This window comes from Zootoca vivipara, chromosome 13 (genome assembly GCF_963506605.1).
Source record: "Zootoca vivipara chromosome 13, rZooViv1.1, whole genome shotgun sequence".
NCBI classification, from domain to species: domain Eukaryota; kingdom Metazoa; phylum Chordata; class Lepidosauria; order Squamata; family Lacertidae; genus Zootoca; species Zootoca vivipara.
Window position 1 is genome coordinate 24654912 of NC_083288.1, and position 18439 is coordinate 24673350.

General features: G+C 45.9%; 1 protein-coding gene across 7 annotated transcripts in view; it reads right to left on the reverse strand.

Moving 5' to 3' along the window:
- RARA (retinoic acid receptor alpha) overlaps positions 1–18439 on the reverse strand; it is a 203360-nt gene that overhangs the window by 62362 nt on the left and 122559 nt on the right. Inside the window, exon 1 of one of the 7 annotated variants that reach the window (XM_060281490.1) lies at positions 430–5932. The exons of 4 other annotated variants lie outside the window; for them this stretch is intronic. In XM_060281490.1, the coding sequence (XP_060137473.1) occupies positions 430–684 (255 nt within the window). In that variant the 5' untranslated portion in view covers positions 685–5932. Of the gene's footprint in view, positions 1–429; positions 5933–18439 lie in introns of those variants that run through there. 2 more of the 7 variants (XM_060281495.1, XM_060281494.1) reach the window with 2 other exon arrangements.

Consider the following 18439-nt stretch of genomic DNA (forward strand, 5'->3'; position numbering starts at 1 on the left):
CTGTCTGGCAAGAGGACTGAACACAATGCACAGAAACTGTGCTCATGGGTTCTATCTACATATATCAAAATTCTGCCTCTGTCCTCCCCCCACCCCACCCCGCCACAGAAAGAGGGTGGAGGGGGAAGAAAAATAAGAAGAACTGAATTGTACAAATGTGTTGCCAGGTTCTCAATGCCTGGGGAGATGCCAGAGGCCTGGAACCCTCGAGTCTCCTTAGATGGAAGAGGATTTTTCTCGAGCTGCTTGCTTGGTCTGTTCTCTCCCCGGGAAAAATAGAGAGAGAGAAAGAAAGAGAAAGAGAGAGAGGGGCGCTGTGTGCGCACGTCGCGTGGTGTGTGTGATGTACAGGACTGATAGATTAAAGGCAGCGCACAATCTTCCCTGACACGAAAAGTCGCCTCTCAGCTGGCTTAACTCTTTCCTTACCTGCCGCGGTCTGTGTCTTGCGCAGCCCCAGCCAACTGCGGAAAAGCGCAGGCTGGGGGAGGAGGAGGAGGCGGAGGAGGAGGAGGGGAGAAAGAGAGAGAAAAATGAATGAATGAAATCAAGGAAGGGGGGAAGGAGGAGGAGGAGGAGGAGGGGGAGGAGGAGGAGGGATGGAAGCGGGTGGGAAATGACAGGCATAGAAAAATGCTTCTCCGGCAGCTGTCTCCAGCTACAAAGGCGCGGTGGCCACGGCATCCTCCTCGTGTGCCTTCTCCATCCCTGGAGTGGAGGGCAAGCAGGAGGAGAGCCCCCTCTTTCCCGGTTGCTGTGGCAAGGCAGCGGCCAGTGCGGCCCCTTCTGCCTGCATCACCCCTCTGCGAAAGGGAGGTTTCTGCTGCTCCTCCAGCCGCCCCTCATTTGCGTAATGTTATGCAGCTGAACTCCGCCTGAACTCTCCTTGCAAAAAAGCTTCACCTCCAAATGACCCACTCGCAGGCCTTCTCCTTCCCAGTGACATCACGGGGGCGCTCCCCTCCTCCTCCTCCTCCTCCTCCTCCTCCTCTCCTCCTGCCAAGGGCTGCCACCGGCATGCCGCCGCCGCCACACCGCACAGCCAAAAGCCAGACCCACCAGCAACAACGGAGGCAGAGATGCCCTGTTTTTCAGGGGGCCGTGGAGAAGGGGCCAGCCCGAGAGAGAGGGGACACAGGGGAAGAAAAGCCTGCTTACATACCCATTAGAAAGGCAGGAAGAAATAAAACACACACGCCAGACCTGCCAAAGGCTGCGAGTTCAAATCCCAGCTGGCCCCAGAGCACCTGCCAGCTAACTAGACGCTGCGGAAATGTTGATGCTGAAAATGTTTTGAATAATGAAACAGGATAGAAAACCTCGGTGGCCACTCTGAGCCCTGCAAAGTGGGAAATGCAAACAATTGCCTTTAGGTAGGCCACCAAGGGTTTGAAATGTAGGCAGCAAGCTTTTGAGCCACACGGGTCTCTTTGCCAGGCTGGTGTTTGAGGAGAAATTGGCGGGGGGGGGGGATAATACACTTGCAAAAAGGATTTATGTAATTGTTTTTATGTGCTCCAAACTATTTACATACAGTGACTCATTAAAAACCATTCTGTAACCTAGGCCAGAATGTTTATCCCCACAGTACAGAATAGTAGTCTGGTTTTGCCTAAGGACACCTAGTGGATTTAGAGCTGAGCAGAGATTAAAACGGGGGAATTTCTAGCTCACAGCGCATGCTTCTGACCACTATGCAACATCTGTTCACCTGTTTCATTGGCACTGGCTTCTGTTTTTAGAATGTGCAAGACTTCAAAATGAGAACTCCCAGAATGAAAGGAAAGCGAAAGAGTGAAAAGGAATTTTAAAGTCTGCATGAGAGAGAGCAGGGGTGCAGAATGTGGCCTCTAGCATAGATTCTAGCAGCCCCGATGGAAAATCACATTTCTCATTTAAAAGAAGTAGCAAGTTTCTACTCCTTGCAGCTTTGGAGTTGTATAGACATGTTTGCGACTTTGCAGGCAGAGGACAGCAAAACGTTGGCTCTCCACAGAGCAACATCACGTTCAAGAACGTATGCAAGCACATAAAACCTGCAACATTTCACTAATATTCATGCATACACCTATTCTCACACCAGCGATTGCTGCCAGATCTACACACAACCATTACATATTTCCAAAAGTCCTCCTCTGCCTGCTGTATGCTATTCAATTATTTCCCAATAGCTAGGTTTCTGACACCAAGCTGGGGAATTGATGAACCGACTTTTTTCCACTGAAACTTGAAAGCTTCCTAGAAATGTTTAATCTCACAGATCTGCTTGTGCCCCCAATAGAACAGCTACAGCTCAGATGAACTGAGCAACATTTGGGATCTTGATAGGCAGTTACCAAGAGGGGAAGCGGTTCACAGTAATCTGGTGTTTGGGCAACCAAGAAAGAATTTCCCCTACTGACAGCTTGGATCTGGTCGTGTGGTTTTCAAAAGGGTGGTGTTCCAGAAAAGCGCAACTGTCCCCATAATGTTATCAGCTGCTTGCTGCACACTCTTCCAAAAGGAGCATGTGAAATGGCAGCAGGCCATTCTAGAGGTGCTGCAGTGTTCGAGCACATGCATTTACATGCATGCACACTGTAGGCCTGAAAGTTTCCCTTCCCTGATCTGAGATGTTTCACTTCCAGGGCAGGCTTGCTCCCACAAGGCCTTCCCTGGAGCCCACAGGGTCCCCCCCCCTACCAAAACTGGCTTGGAAGAAGCATCCTTCTGTAGTCCACAGAAAAAGTGTGAGGTGTGTGCTTGGTTTCAGCAGCCGGGGGGGGGGGTGGGGGGTGGTAGGATGGTAAGTTCTCCAGTTAGCAAATATGCCCACTGGGGCAAAGAAGTTGGCGACCCTTGCTCTAGGAACTGGGTGGAGAGGGGTGTGCGTGTAAAAAATTCTCTAGGGCGTGTGAACTTAAATAAATCCATTTGAGACAGTCCCAAAATCTTCCCCAAAGGGAAAGATGAAAACAGTGGCTTAGCTCAGGGACATAGGAAGTTGCCTGATGCCAAGTCACATCACTGATGCATCTAGCTCACTATCACCATGGAATAGCTCAGTTGGTAGAGCATGAGAATCATAATCTTAGGGATGTGGGTTCGAGCCCCACGTTGGGCAAAAGATTCCTGCATTGCAGGGGGGTTGGACTAGATGACCCTTGTGGTACCTGGTACCTTCCAACTCTACAATTCAATGATTCCATTATCTACACCAGCAGGACCTCTCCGGGGCAATTTTCAGCTTTAGCAGTGCTCTATCCCTGAGCCACAGCCTGTCCCTCTTTACAGGGGAGAGACATGATAGAGATAGATGGATAGATGGATAGATGGATAGATGGATAGATGGATGGATAGATAGATAGATAGATAGATAGATGATAGATAGATAGATAGATAGATAGATACAGACAGACAGACAGACAGACAGACAGACAGACAGACAGACAGACAGACAGACAGACAGACAGCATATGAGAAGATTACAGCAGACTTTAAAGCCACAGCAATACCTATTTTGCAATTCTGCATAGGGGTAGAATTGGGTACTGGTCAGGACCTGAGATTCTCCAATTTGATAAAGCAAGAGCACACCATTTGAGTCTTAAGTCCACGAGCAACGCCTGGTGAAGCCAGAGTGTGGGTCCTGGGTAGCAGTCAGGAGAGAAAACACCAGTCTCATCCTGCATGCTCCTTGCTCCCACCCACGACTAGCTTAAGGAAAATAAATTATTCAAAGTAAGAAATTAAAATAATAACATGATTAATACGAGCAATTGACAGGTTGTCTTAGAATTCAGATATTCACAGACAGGTTTTTTGCAGCCCTGCGTATTACTGGCATGGATTTTGAGAGAAGATTTGTCAGCAGAACTAGGCACTGATCTAGTCTTCTCTAGAAAAAGAAGAATGCATATCAAGTTTGCATTCCAGGGTCACAGATGAATTGTACAAACAAGAGTGGTCTGAGCAGGAGGAGAAAGCCTTCTGGAGTTAAATTAGTGCAGTGCTTTTGCTCTGTATACATTACATTTTCTACCTGCCCAGTACTTTACTCCTCAGCTTCTGCACAAATATTCACCTGTTCAGAAATGTCCCAAATACCTTGAAACAAAAATTTTCTTTGCTTACTGTTTGCAAGGTAGGATCTTTCACAAATCAGGCACATAATTCAGTTGACACAAGAAGAGGTATGGAACGCTCAAGCAAACACATAAAGCAAAGGAGTCCCATGTGCCTTGAGGAAGTGAGCACAAGCCATGTGTTTTGGACAACTTTCCCTTCCCCATCAGGTTTTCTTAGCCAATATGATCCACAGACCAAACTCCTTTCCAATGCTAAATGTTATCAGCAGGCCCTGAACAAAAGCTGGAACGACAGCATCCTCCCATAGAAAGTTTTCAGAGGCCACCAAACATCACATATCCAATTATAGCCCAATGTTTTCCACACAGATTCCGGCATTGCCTTGCACATAATTTAAAGATGTGTTCAGGAATTCATCTCCTTCACTCTAGATATCCATGCAAACGGAGGGAATGGAACAAGATCTACATTTGTCTCTTTTTATTCTATTGTAGTTTTGCTTTTTACAGAGTAATAGAATTGCAGATTTGAATGGGACCATGAGGATCATCTGGCCCAGTGGTTCCCAAACGTGGGTCTCCCAATGGTTGTTGAACTACAACTCCCATCAACCCCAGTTAGCAGGACCAGTGGTCAGGGATGATGGGAACTGTAGTTCAGAAACAGCTGGGGAGCCAAGTTGGGAAACACTGATCATTTTAATGTTATTATATTTTATGGTTGGCCTTAATTGTTGTTAGCTGCCGTGGGTAAGCACCAGAAGGTCAGGGTATAAAATTCCATATAAATAAAATTATGCATATAAAAATGCTTGCAGACTCAGAGGAAGCTGCCTTATACCAATTAGTGCATCTGGCTCACAATTGTCTGCACAGACTCCAGGATTCCAGACAGTTCTCTCCCAGCCTTACTTGGGAGATTCCAGTGATTGAACCTGGGACCTTCTCAATGCAAAGCAGATGCTCTCCCACTAAACAGTCCTTCTCTAAATCACATGACAGGGATTAAGTCACATAGCCTGTTCAGGTTCTCATCATGTGACTTAGTCCCTGCCATTTGGTTCATGTATACCAGGCATCCCCAAACTGCGGCCCTCCAGATGTTTTGAAACTACAACCCCCATGATCCCTAGCTAACAGGACCAGTGGTCGGGGAAGATGGGAATTGTAGTCCAAAACATCTGGAGGGCCAAAGTTTGGGGATGCCTGATACTGTATATCTAAAACGTTCCACAAATGTTTGGCTGCATATCTCTGGGTAGTGCTATATGCAGGCCTTGATATGTGCCATGCTCAACAAGGCTCAGCCCTATTTTAAATGCCAAGGTGCAACCCAGGATCATAGGAGAAGAGAACAGATGAAAAACGCCACTGAGCGCATGCAGAGTGCACCTCAACAGAGTACCTTCCTCAACAATAACAAGAGAAAGCCCCCCGAATCAGGGGAACAGGGGGGTGGCTAAATTTGAGAATGGCTTTCAAGGATAAAAAGCATACATTTCCCCTAGAAATTAAGCATTGGGTTTACACAGTATACGATGATGGGCAGCTGTTAAGCCATCTTGTCAAGAACTCAGGGATTCGCATCAAGAGGAAGGCTGGAAAGAAGAGGATCACACTTTCTTATCACTTTCAAATTCAAAAGAAACCCAAGTTGGATGTTTAAACAACAACAAAAACACAGCTAGAAAATAACAGCCATTCCTCATCACTGATAAGGAGACTCCCCAGGGCTTTCTGTCAAAAGCTACTTGATGCAATGTGGAAGCACTTATAAACAGCCCTACAAATGTGCGGCAAACACACACACACACACACACACACACACACACACACACACACACAACCCTCCCAACAACCCCAAACTCTTTCTAATCAAACCTTCAAGGCTTGAGATCTCCCCCCCCCCCAACACATTCCCCTCCCCCCAACCCCCAATCGTCTTTCAAGAGAGAAGTGCTTGCATGAGATATACAACCTGGGTTTTGGGGGGGGGGGGCGTTGCTGCTGTTTATGGTAAGCACTGTTAAGAAAATGCCTGGGAAGAGGGCACTTTGGTGCTATTTTCTCTCTCTGACAGGACAATGGCACTGTGGTAAAACAGTAACAGGTAAATAAATAGGGAGCAATTCAAGCCTTTGAAAGCCCTGTCATCCCTTCTCAAAAAGGACCCTTAAAAAGGTGATAAGGTCAGGGATCAACCCCCACCCACTATAAAATACATTCAAAACCCTCCCCTCCCCCCAGCTCCAGCTTTTGCCCCCTGAATGTTTCAAAAGGGCTCCTTACCCATATTTCTTTAGCACTGCAAACACTGAAATAAGCCTGCATTTTGAGCATAGCTGCCAAGTTTTCCCTTTTCTCGCGAGGAAGCCTATTCAGCATAAGGGAAAATCCCTTTAAAAAAGGGATAACTTGGCAGCTATTATTTTGAGCCACAAATGCATCTCTACTCAAAGGAATCTTAATGGTTCCACTGGACCTTGGACTTCCAAATCAGCACATTAATTTCAGGTGAGGGACCGAGGCCGTGTTCACTGCAGAGGGGGCGATGGTGGCATATTTCTGCTTAATAAATGCTTTAACAACAACACCCCACCCCACAAGGTAAGTTGAAGGAAGAGCAGGCATACGAGGTCCTCTTTGGTGTGTGTGTGGGGGGGTGGTATCCTCTCCCCCTCACCAAAAGAACCTTCCCTTTTAAATTCAAAATTACAGTGGGGGGGAGGGCATTCTAAAGAACAAAAAAAATGCAGAATTGGAGCTCACAATTTCTCTTTAAATCCAGTACCGAAAAAATGAGAGAGAGAGAGAGTGGGGGAAGGGGGGAGGGACTAATAAGGTTGATTACATTAATCAAATTAATGATAATATACGCAATTCTACAATATGATTTAGAAATCTATTATACTAGTATATTAAAAAAAAGGTTCTTAGCTGTCATAAAAAAGTCATTAGTTTAAACTCTTAATGTAGACAATTAAAATACTTCAATTTGTTCATTTCCATCACAAATTCTATTGAGCCATGGAATAATTGGCTTTTACACACACACACACACACACACACACACACACACGATTAACATGGGGTTCTGCTTAAAGTGGAATATGCACCTGCTCTCTTTATTAAAGAGTATTTAATCGTTCATCATGGGAACACAGAGTAAGGCCCATCCTGGCTTGTAAACCTTCTCTAAAAAGCAGAGGACAGGGAGAGCTCTTACCCTTACAAGACTTAACTAAATGCAATCTCTCTTTCTCTTTCTTTCTTTCTCTCTCTCTTCTCTCTCTCTCTCTCTCTCTCTCTCTCTCTCTCTCTCTCCCTGTACTTACAGCATGTGTGAACTGTGCCAAAGCAAGAGTGTTGCCCTTAAATAACCTCAATGGAAATACTCCACCAGGAATGTGTGGATGCAGGCTATGGTCAATATTGAGCTCAGCTGGTAGAGCATGTGACACAATCTCAGGGCCATGGGTTCAAGCCCCACATTTAGCAAAGGATTCCAACATTGCAGGAGATTGGACTAGATGACCCTCGTGGTCCTTCCCAACTCTACAATTCTATGGTTCTATACGAACACCAGGAGTGCAGAATTTTAAAGGATAAATGAATAAAGCCTATCTAATATGTGCTCTTCTCCGATCCTTCAAAATGTGTACAGTCTGACGCGCAATTTGATGGGAACTGAAATCTTATTTTCAGAGATTGAGTTTTCAAACCTGCCTCCCACCCTGCCAGAAATTGGCGGTTTGCATGTGCATGTGTGCGCTCCATGCGCTCAAGAGAAAAAAGCTCAGTGGGGCCTGTTTAAATAATAATAGAAAGTCAGAGGCTCTGCTTAGCCAGCAGCTTTTCGAACAAAAGCCCCCAGTACTTCCTGTAGGGAACATGACAAATGTCTGTTTTGACTCATTTAGTAAGAGACTGCGATGAAAGAGAAAGGGAGGGAAAAGACAAAGAAAGAAAAAGAGCATAAGAAAGAGGGGGGAAGATCACAAGTCAGAGAGAGAGAGAGAGAGAGAGAGAGAGATTAAATATGGGAGGAGAGAAAAGATACACATGAGAAAGAGCAACACAGAGATATGTATGAAAAAGGAGGGGGGGAGTACATAAATAAAAAAGAGAAAGGAAGAGGAAGAGGAGAGGAGCCAAAACAAGAGCAGAGAAAAGTAGATATGAGAAGAGGAGAAATAATAGACTATACCAAAATGAGGAGGAGAAGGAACAACGAGAAAAGATGAGACATGAGATAAATAAGAGAGGAAATAAATAAAACAAGCGATGCTGAGAAACCTACTAACTGCTGGCCCTGCTATTAAAACGATGGGTGAAGTCCAGCCAAAGTTAAGCACTTTTAAGACCCCTTGTTTACAATGGAAGAGAACTACGCTCACACTTAATTTTCCCACTGAAATGAGTAGGAATTCAGGGTCTTAACTACAGCTTCCAACGCAGCCATCTTCCCAGGAAGGACGAATACCAAATGCCTCGCTTGGAAGTCCATTTCAGCTACCGGTTCCCCCACCCCCAGCCCAGTGCTTCCATCCAGCACCACCTCCAAGAGCCAGCAAGACAAAGACAGCTTGCACACTTTGCTCACGTTTCCACGCAAACTGCATCCTCCCCTGTGTGTGAGACTGAGAAGACATATGAATTTGTGGGTCCCCCCCCCGCCCCGCACCCCTCCCACCATGCATTCAGGGAAGCGCTGGTAGATGCATTAAGTAATCATAACACCGACCAGCAATGAGGAGAGGATGGAGAGTAGTGCTTGACTTGGCTTCAATCTTGGACTGTGTCTACTCTTGGCAGTCCTCGTTTTAAACAGGCATGAGGACAAACGAGGAGCTAAGGTACACCACAAGCGAAAACACGTAGAGAGCATTCTCTTCTAATTACTATCCCTTCTGCAGTTGTCATCAGGGCAGCTAATGCAGGAGTGCAACAAGAGGCGTACTTGGTTGCCTGAGCTGAGTAGCAATTGCCTCTGGTTAACTGAGCAAGCGGAGGGTAAGATTTTGGATTAGGGACAGGGAATACAGTGGTACCTTGGTTCTCAAACATAATCCATTCCGGAAGTCCGTTCCAAAACCAAAGCGTTCCAAAACCAAGGAGCGCTTTCCCATAGAAAGTAATACAAAACGAATTAATCCGTTCCAGACTTTTAAAAACAACCCCTAAAACAGCAATTTAACAAGAATTTTACTATCTAACGAGACCATTAATCCATAAAACGAAAGCAATAATCAATGTACTGTACTATAAAATAGTACAGTGTATAAAATAGTACAGTGGTATCTCGGTTTGCGACCGCAATCCGTTCCGCGGAGGCGTTCGCTCACCGAGGCATTCGCTCGCCGAAGGCACGCTTCTGCGCATGCGCGAAGCGCCGATAGAGCACTTCTGCGCATGCGCACGCTGTGCAGATCGCTTCTGTACATCCGACGCCGCGGAACCCGGATGTAAACACTTCCGGGTCCGCGACGTTCGCTCGCCGAAGCGTTCATAAACGGAGGTAGTAGTAAACCGAGGTTCCGCTGTACTATAAATAGTACTATAAAACTATAAAACAACAGTGTTGTTGTTGTTGTTTACTTGTTTAGTTGTGTCCGACTCTTCATGACCCCATGCCATGGACCAGTTAATTTTTTTAAAAAAATCTTACCAGAACTGATGATAGACATTGTTTGGATGGGGGGCTTTTATCCATTTCTGCAGTCACACAATCAATCAGTAGCTAAACAGGGTTCCACACAGTCACAAAAACAAATTAATCGAAAAAGCCTCAAAAAAAACACAACACAAAATAAATAGCAAAAACAAAAGCGCCAAACTTAATCAGTTCCAGAAGTCCATTTGACTTCTGAAATGTTCAAAAACCAAGGCACAACTTCTGATTGGTGCAGGTGCCCCGGAAACAATAGCCGACAGCCTCATCAGATGTTCTGCTTCCAAAAAAACGTTCGAAAACCGGAACACTTCTGGGTTCTCGGAGTTTGAGAACCAAGGTGTTTGTACTAGGTTGGAACAAGAGCAAGTCAGTCACTGAAATCCATGGAACAAGAGTCATGACTGACTTAAGCCTTGGCGATTTCAATGGAACTAGAACATGGCTAACTTGCTCTAAATCCAGTCTACTGTATTTAGGAAAAGGGTCGATGGCTGGAGGATGCAGACTTCCGCCTCGGGACCAAGGTCGGTTCCTCAAACAAAAGCTAGGAATCTGAACCGTAGCAGGCAAAAGGTACTAATCTATTGGCAAAGCAAGGGCAGAAAGCCTTTATACCTGACCTGTCCAATCCAGCGGTTTCATACCACCTGCCCAACTACGGGGGGGCGGTGAGGATTTTGAACAGTCTTACAAAAAAAATCCCTTCCCTCTGTGCATGAAGCTTGAGCATGCACAGTCACTGGAAGCTGAACTTGGCAGAGGCTTGCAAGCGTGAAATTAGCAAAGCAGGAAGTAGGCTAGGCTAGAAACACTCTCCCTGGCGTGTTAGCTTTCTACTTGTGGGGAATTAATTATCATATGGCACTTTAGCCCTTGCCCGCAAGCCAAAGTGGTGCAGTTCCCGCTACTGCATCACTCTGCTACACATGTAGAGCAGGTCTCACTCAGGTTGGGGAAAGTGGCACAATGTGGTCGCATCAGCACCACAACATCCATATAACTCAGGTCAGCTGCTGTGTCTCCTAGACCAACATGTCCCACAAATGGCTGGTTCCAACTTACTGCTCAAGAAGGTGGGTTGAGGGGGCTGGTTGTGTAGGGAGATGGAAGCCTTGGGTTTAGGACCTCGAAAAGCCCACTTCAAACCCCGCCTTAATGGTAAGACACACAGGGTAGCCCTATGGAAAAGCAACGAACCTTAAGCCTAACCTGCTGCATGGGGCGAATACAAAAATAAGAATTATATACGGAAAGGGCTATAGAAATTATGAAAAATTATGATGATGGAGTTGGACGACTATTGCAAAAGTTTCCTAAATGAGAAGGGACAGTGGGACTCAGGGCTCACATTAATCTAAGGAAAGGTACTTCAATGGCATTTTAGCGCATGAGAATGAATGGCACCTTTGAGCCTTTCTCACCTATTTGTGAGGATGTGTGAATATTTTTAACACCAAGTAGAAAAACATGGGAGACAGGCATTTTCAGATCATGTGTATCTCCAAGCCAATGTGGGTATTAGTATGAACTTTATGGTTGCAGGAAATGCAAGAAGAATAAGAATTTCTTTTTTTTGCAGGGTGGGGTGGGGACAACATCCTAACTCCTGTACTATGTTCACCAAGTGAGGAGTCCAAACGATGCCAGAGTAGAAATATCCCTATTCCCACACAGGTTGTTGTTGGATGACATGGTAACACAGTTGGTAAAGGTAAAGGGACCCCTGACGACTCTGAGGTTGCGGTGCTCATCTCACTTTACTGGCCGTGGGAGCCGGCGTTTGTCCACAGACAGCTTCCAGGTCATGTGGCCAGCATGACTAAGCCGTTTCTGGCGAACCAGAGCAGCGCATGGAAATGCCCTTTACCTTCCCGCCAGAGCGGTACCTATTTATCTACTTGCACTTTGACGTGCTTTCTAACTGCTAGGTTGGCAGGAGCTGGGACTGAGCAACGGGAGCTCACCCTGTCGCAGGGATTCGAACCGCCGACCTTCTGATCGGCAAGCCCTAGGCTCTATGGTTTAACCCACAGCGCCACCCATGTCCCAACACAGTTGGTACTAGAGGACAAAACCAAGAAGCAGGACCAATGATATACAGCAATGTCCCAGAGGCTCAGGAAGACTTATGTTGCTCAAGCAAAGCTCAATGGAAACGGAAAGCCTTTCTGCCCAAGAAGATCCAATGGCCAGCCTGCACGTGCAGCAGGCCAGAAGGCTTTCCTCTGAGATGGTTGCCTCTAAGAGTTCCGTGATCCACCACATGGGGCAGTCACACACAGCTTCAACAGTTGCTGACCAGGAGCAGCAATCACTACCACCACCATTTGCCCTCTTGCTATAGTAGCATGGGGGAGAGGGCTCCTTGCTACCTGAGAGAAAGGGAGGGTGGCCATCACTGCTCATTCACCTGGGGGCACCTGCCAGAGGATATCTTACTAAGGGTCTCCTTCAAACTTGGGAGTCAGATCTGCTCTGAGTCAAAAGAAAGAATTGCATGCATTTATTTTAAAAAAAGCTTTCCAAAAACAGTCATTCATGGTTAGAAATGTAGGATGTAGAGATCACAGAACTGAATTCTCGGTGCAGAATTCCTACTTGTTTATTTAAAGCAGACAGCACAACACACATCAGTCAGGGCTTCGCCATTCCCTCAAAAAACACCTTGTCTAATACATTCAAATAGCCTTAGACTCCTTTTTTAAAAAACTGCTCTCTGGGGGTCTCATAACACTAATCCCTCTAAAAGCATCTTTATAGGTCACATCATAGGGAGTGAAAAATAAACTGAGCCCCCTATTATTGAGGAAAACAATATAAAGATGAAAATGGGGGGGGGGCTAAGCATGAAGAGAGTACTGTGTTCTAGACCACTTTTTAATCTTGCCAATTTCAAAGCTGCCTCCTGAAGCTAATTTTTTAGAGGAGAACCAAAGTCTCCTACTCACAACGGATAAAACAAACCCATGCTTAGCCAAAGCCAGGTGTGACTGCAGAATATTATAATTGTTTTTACAGTCAGCTAATAAATAAACGCTAGGAAACGGATAGGTTAAAATAAAAAGGCCTGCCACACACTGGTGTTTCAGCAGGGTACCAACACCAACTTCACCCCTTAAGATCTGAAAGCAGAGATTATATTCTCTGTGCCCCAAACCCACATCATGAGGGAGGATTAAGGAAACCAGGAACAATTTAACAGCTTCCTATAGGGGAGGTAAGAGTCTGTAGCCTCCAGCCATGCAGGTAAATCCACCATTAGTGCTCACCTGTTCTAGGCTATAGCTATACCTGAATCCAGACACTGAAGGGATTTTCTCTGAGCCAGGATCCCCAAGATTGGTTGTTGGGAGTCTGAAGTACATCACACAGAAGGTACTGTTCTGTTGACCAAGCAAGAGAGGAAGCTCGGTCTTCTAGTGTTTACATCAGACTTGGCGGATCCAGAAGCCGCAAATTACCTGTCTAGCAAAGAGGCAGATGTTGCACACCTCTATATTCTCTATGGTGCTTGACACAGAGTCCCCCATTAGGCAAGCATCAAGCTCTAGAATCCCCGACCCAGCCATTGGGGCATTTATGAGCCACTGTGGGGGGAAAGGGTGGCAAGAGGAGACATTACCACCCCTCATAGGTTGAGAGAACACATGAGGGTGTGGCAGGGCCCGTGAGAATGGGATAATACATGTAGGCATCTTTTTTTCAGCCGCAACTCAGTTCTGGCACCTCTCAGGTGGGTGCCATTGCCATTCTAATAGAACAAGGGAGACATTCATATGGTGGGTTCCTTCCAGCACCCCTTTTTCTGGAAAAAACAGCACTGCCTACAGGTGTGTGTCGTTATGTGCATACAGACCCTTCACACAGCTGCCGAAATGTGCAGACAGCAGGGCGCATGTCTGGTGTGCATGTCAGCAAGGGCTTGACCCATCCTATTATGTCCTTTCAGTGTATGCAGAGGTTCATCTGATGCTTCCTAATGGCAGGCTTTACGCATGGTCACAGGTTACTGCTGGCAAGTCTTCCATGGAGATACAAGCATGGAAGGTAACCTCTTAAAGGGCTACTGCGTGAATTCCGGTCATCTGAATCCCTCCGTAGAGAAAACACTCTCAGCAGCTAAGAGACCCTGACTGGGTTGGCTAAGTAGGAACAAGGTAGTCATGCAATGGGCACTGCTTTTAACTGGGTGTACTGGACCATTGGTGGTGCTGTTCGGGTCTGAGGCCTCCAGCTAGCGCATTTACGTACGTAATAGCAAAAGATGGGCGTATTTCTCAACAGATGCTGCTAACAGAAGACTCAGGGTTGGGATGCTTACACCTTTCATTCCCCAGAAAAGTGGTGGTGTCTTTAAGTCAGAGAAAGCGCCCACTGTGTATGTTCAGGGGCACTCTTGCCCTCCAGTCAGATTGCAGTTGAGAACAATGAGGGTATAATAGGCACATTATGGGAGAATGGATATTGCAAGACTTTTAAAGCACTGGGTCATGTGTATCTCTCCCGAGCATCTTACCCAAATACTATCCCCAAAGCTTCTGGGACTAAAAATTATTCTAACCAGCTCCACCACCAAATGAAACCAGAAAATTCATGACTGCCTGGCTACTGGTTTGCAACTGGGGGAACTGGGGAATCCCTTCAGTTTCACTAATCTCCCATCAGCTAGATTACCACAAAACCCTGTAATGCTCAGCTAAGCCGAGCTGCAGGAGTTCAGTTCCCAGGATCTCAGCTGCCCTACATCTGCTCAGAACCCCCTTTTCATGTTGTCATTTAATCACTCTGGAATCCATATAAAGCGTCTGGAGGAATTTGTATGCTTCCTCCCCCCCAACCTATAAAGCTTGGGAACCTGAAGAGGGGAGGCGAGGGAGGGGATCTGTTCAGTCCCACCACTCTCTTCCTCTCCTCGCTGCAAAAAAACACAACACACACACACACCGCAAGCCTCCAACAACCCCACACACACCAAAGATAAAAGTATTTTGAGCTTTCCATTTAAGATTTAAAACTAGGGCAAAGTCAAAATCCTGACCCCGGATGTGTGAAACGCAGGAGGGAAAGCTTCGCTCCAATTCGCTCTGGGCTTTTAGTCAACCAAGGTCGTTGCAGCAAAAATTTAAAAAAACATTTAAAAAAGCATGAAAGGAGAGAATGGCTGGGTGGAGGCGGTTGGAGCTGGAGCAGCAGTGTGAGGTGGGGGGAGGAAGAAGAGCATCAGAGAGAGAGAGGCAGGCAGCGAGATCTCTCTCTCTCTTTCATATAAGTGCCTAGCAATCATACAAGCTAAGCTCGTATTGCCAGTTCAGAGCCAAAGATCTCAATCTGTTGTTGGTGCTCTGTGTCCTAAAGCTCGCATGTTGGGAGGAAAGACAGCGGCAACAGGAGCCAACAACAGATAGGTGAAATTTGTTTTCTAGAGATCAGCCGGCCAGGTGAGGGTTCCATGCTAAATGAAGGGCCTTTGAGTGGCAATCACGGTGCCATCACCATGGCCTGCAAAGCTTGGGACGCTAAAACCTACAGGCTGGCTCGTACACATGCATTCGTTGCTTGGTGGCTGTTGACATCAAGCAATGACCTGCACATGTATGTGTGCCGACACAGGCCCAACACGCACCAGAAAGACGTTTGTACAGAAAGAAGTTCCATACCAGGCATAGGCAAACTCCGGCCCCCCAGATGTTTTGAAACTACAATTCCCACCATCCCTAGCTAACAGGACCAGTGGTCAGGGATGATGAGAACTGTAGTCTCAAAACATCTGGAGGGCCAGAGTTTGCCTATGCCTGTTCCATACCATCTCCAAACATAACGCTTTTCAGCCAGGTCCGTTCACACATTCAGCTGTTAGTCATCAAGTGTGTGAACCGGGCTTGGGAATCCATCAACATTTTTTTTTAAAGGACACCAAATCTCTTTAGAATCAATGTGTGTGTGTGTGTCCCCCGCCCCACTCACCCCAGTACATCTCTAAGGTATGTGTTTGATTTAGATGCCTCCAATTTAAAATCCCTTTGGAGATGGCCTCTTTCCCTCCATCTCATGAAAATGTTTCCCCAAATTGCCTAAGAAACACTCTCTTGAACAATACCATCTGTTGGGAGAGATGAGTGGCATAGAAAAAAAAATTCTCTGCTGCGTCTCACTTCCCCAAATGATGGTGGGCAAATTTCGCACCCTTGTGTCAAAACTCCATTTTTTACAGACCTGGAGCAAGCAATAGGCCAGGAAAAGGGGCAGGATACAACTCATTTGCACTCGATGTGCATGTTACCCATTAACCTTTGTGCCCACTGAGACATACACAGCATTCCCGTTTGAATTGCATATATAGAACTGAAAAAGGCAAAAACTGCTATTCTGCCCACCTGTCCCTCCCGTTCTGGTGGGCTACAGATACCCTGCACTCCCTCCCAATCAGAGATTAGCCCACACTATGGGGACAGATATATACAAGCAGAGGAACAAGACACACAACTCCTACCCAAGCGTTTACAAAGTACATCGGATCTCTTGAGTCATAGGTTGGACCACCATTCCCATTTTACACATACAAGAGACTTGTGGCTGCTCAGGGAGAATATCGAGCAGGCTCTACTTAAGAATGCAGAAATACCTAAAAACAGAGGGCGGGCAGGAATTGCAATTGCTCCTTGGCTACTTCTGCTGGGTTTGAATGTTTCTCCAGATTCAGGGAAGGGCTGCAACTCAGTGCTAGAGCATCTGCTTTGCATGCATGCAGGAGGTCTGAGGTTCAATCTCTGGCATCTCCAGGTGGGACAAAGAACGACTCCTGCCTGAAACCCTGGAGAACCACAGCCAGTCCATGTAGACAAATACTGATCCAGATGGATGCGCCACCTGATTCTGTATAAAACACACAGCTTCCTATGTTTATAAAGACACTCTGGTGGTTTTTTAAAAAAATTGTTCTAAACATCGTACCACCACCAAAAAATGTCTCAATAAAGCCCTCAAGAGGGCCTTGAGATGTCCTGTATCTGAGACCTGAACCTCCATCCAGCCCCAAAGAGTGGTGTTGACACCAAGGATTCCAGACACTTTCCCCCAAGGAATATTCACACCGCTCCAAGGAGAGCAAAAGAAAACTCCAGTCGGCATTTATCACAACGAAAACAGCTAACTTCGCAAAACCAAAGACTTCCGTCACCACAATTCACCCCCGATAAGAGGCCGTTCCAATGATTTCATACACCAAGAGGGAAAATAAAAGACTGCGATTCTCTTTGTGCAGATCTGAAGGAAATGTTCGTCATCCGGATAAATCCATCCTTGCTACACACCCTGCCTGGGATAAATATTTAACTAAAAGTAGGAACTGGTCAGCAAATGCATTGTGGGGGCTATTGTCATGTACAATTCATCTCCTCCTCTTTCTTTTCCCTATGCATTTTTTTTTTTTGAAAAAGAAAACCCAGAATGGTCTGATGAAATATTTTGGCTTTTGTTCCAGGGACTCTCCCCTCCTGCCGCTTCCGTCAGCCTCCCCTCTCTCCCTCCCCCTTATTCCACCCCACCCCACACACAAAAAAAGAGAGAAACTCATTTATCCAATTCGGCAAGCCCCCTTTTTAAAAGGCGAACGAATTCCAAGCTGAGAATCCTGAGGTCGTCCTGTACCACCAGCCGCTGACAGAATGATAAAAAGCTATCCTTCTATTAATGGGTATTTCCCATCCGCTCAGCAACCCAGCTGGGGAAGACCAGCTATAATTAATCTTTAACTCTGCGTCAAAAGGGAGAAAAGCAGGTGAAAGGGGGGGTGGCAGAGGAGAAAAGGGTGGAAATCAAGAGCAGAGGGAAACCTACCACCGATTTGCACCCACTCTAGGGGAAAGTTTTTTAAAAATGGGGAATGTAGTTTTGTAATACTAAAGCAGAACGGCTGCGTATGTATGTGTTTTTTTCCCTCCAGGGTTTTCTTTTTTTTAAAAAAAGTCTATATACTTCAGTACTAATATCAGAGGCTCTTTAAGAATAAGGCCCTATTTCAGATGGCAGAAATCTCAAGTCTTAGGAATATACAAGACAAAACTAAGGTCGCTTTTGTGCAAGGGCATACACAAAAGACAAATAAATGGCTTTTCTAACTTTCGGTGCCTACGCTGACATAGCATCACCGCAAGTGCAAATGTTAATTCTCTCGCGCTCTGAGAAGCGTCAACTTTTAAAGTGCCTGCAATGTTGTGCGTCATTTATCTTCCCCCGCCCCCCTGCAAGATGAGCGTGGACACCATATTCTTCCATGGCAAAGGTTGCCATTGTCAATGGATGATGCTCACCTTTAAGCCCGCACCGCTTCACAGAACAAGGAAAACACGCTGCCACTGAATCATTTGGATTAAAACAGCCGCTTTCCAAGAAATGAATCACCCCACTTCAAAATGGCCATCCTCCCGAGTCATGAACCCCTTCAGCTATACTGGAATAGTTTACCTAGGGAGGCTCACTGCAGTCAGAACCTTGGAAGCTTTTTAAAAGGATCTGATCTAAAAAGTATTTGTTGGCTGACTGGCTTTAAGACCTCACGGTTCGAGGCTGCAATTCGACAAGTTAATAATAGGTTTTTACTTACTGCTAATAAGGTTTATTATTGCTAGCACTTATTATTATTATTATTATTATTATTATTATTATTATTATTATTATTATGTATGAGCTTAGTTGTCTT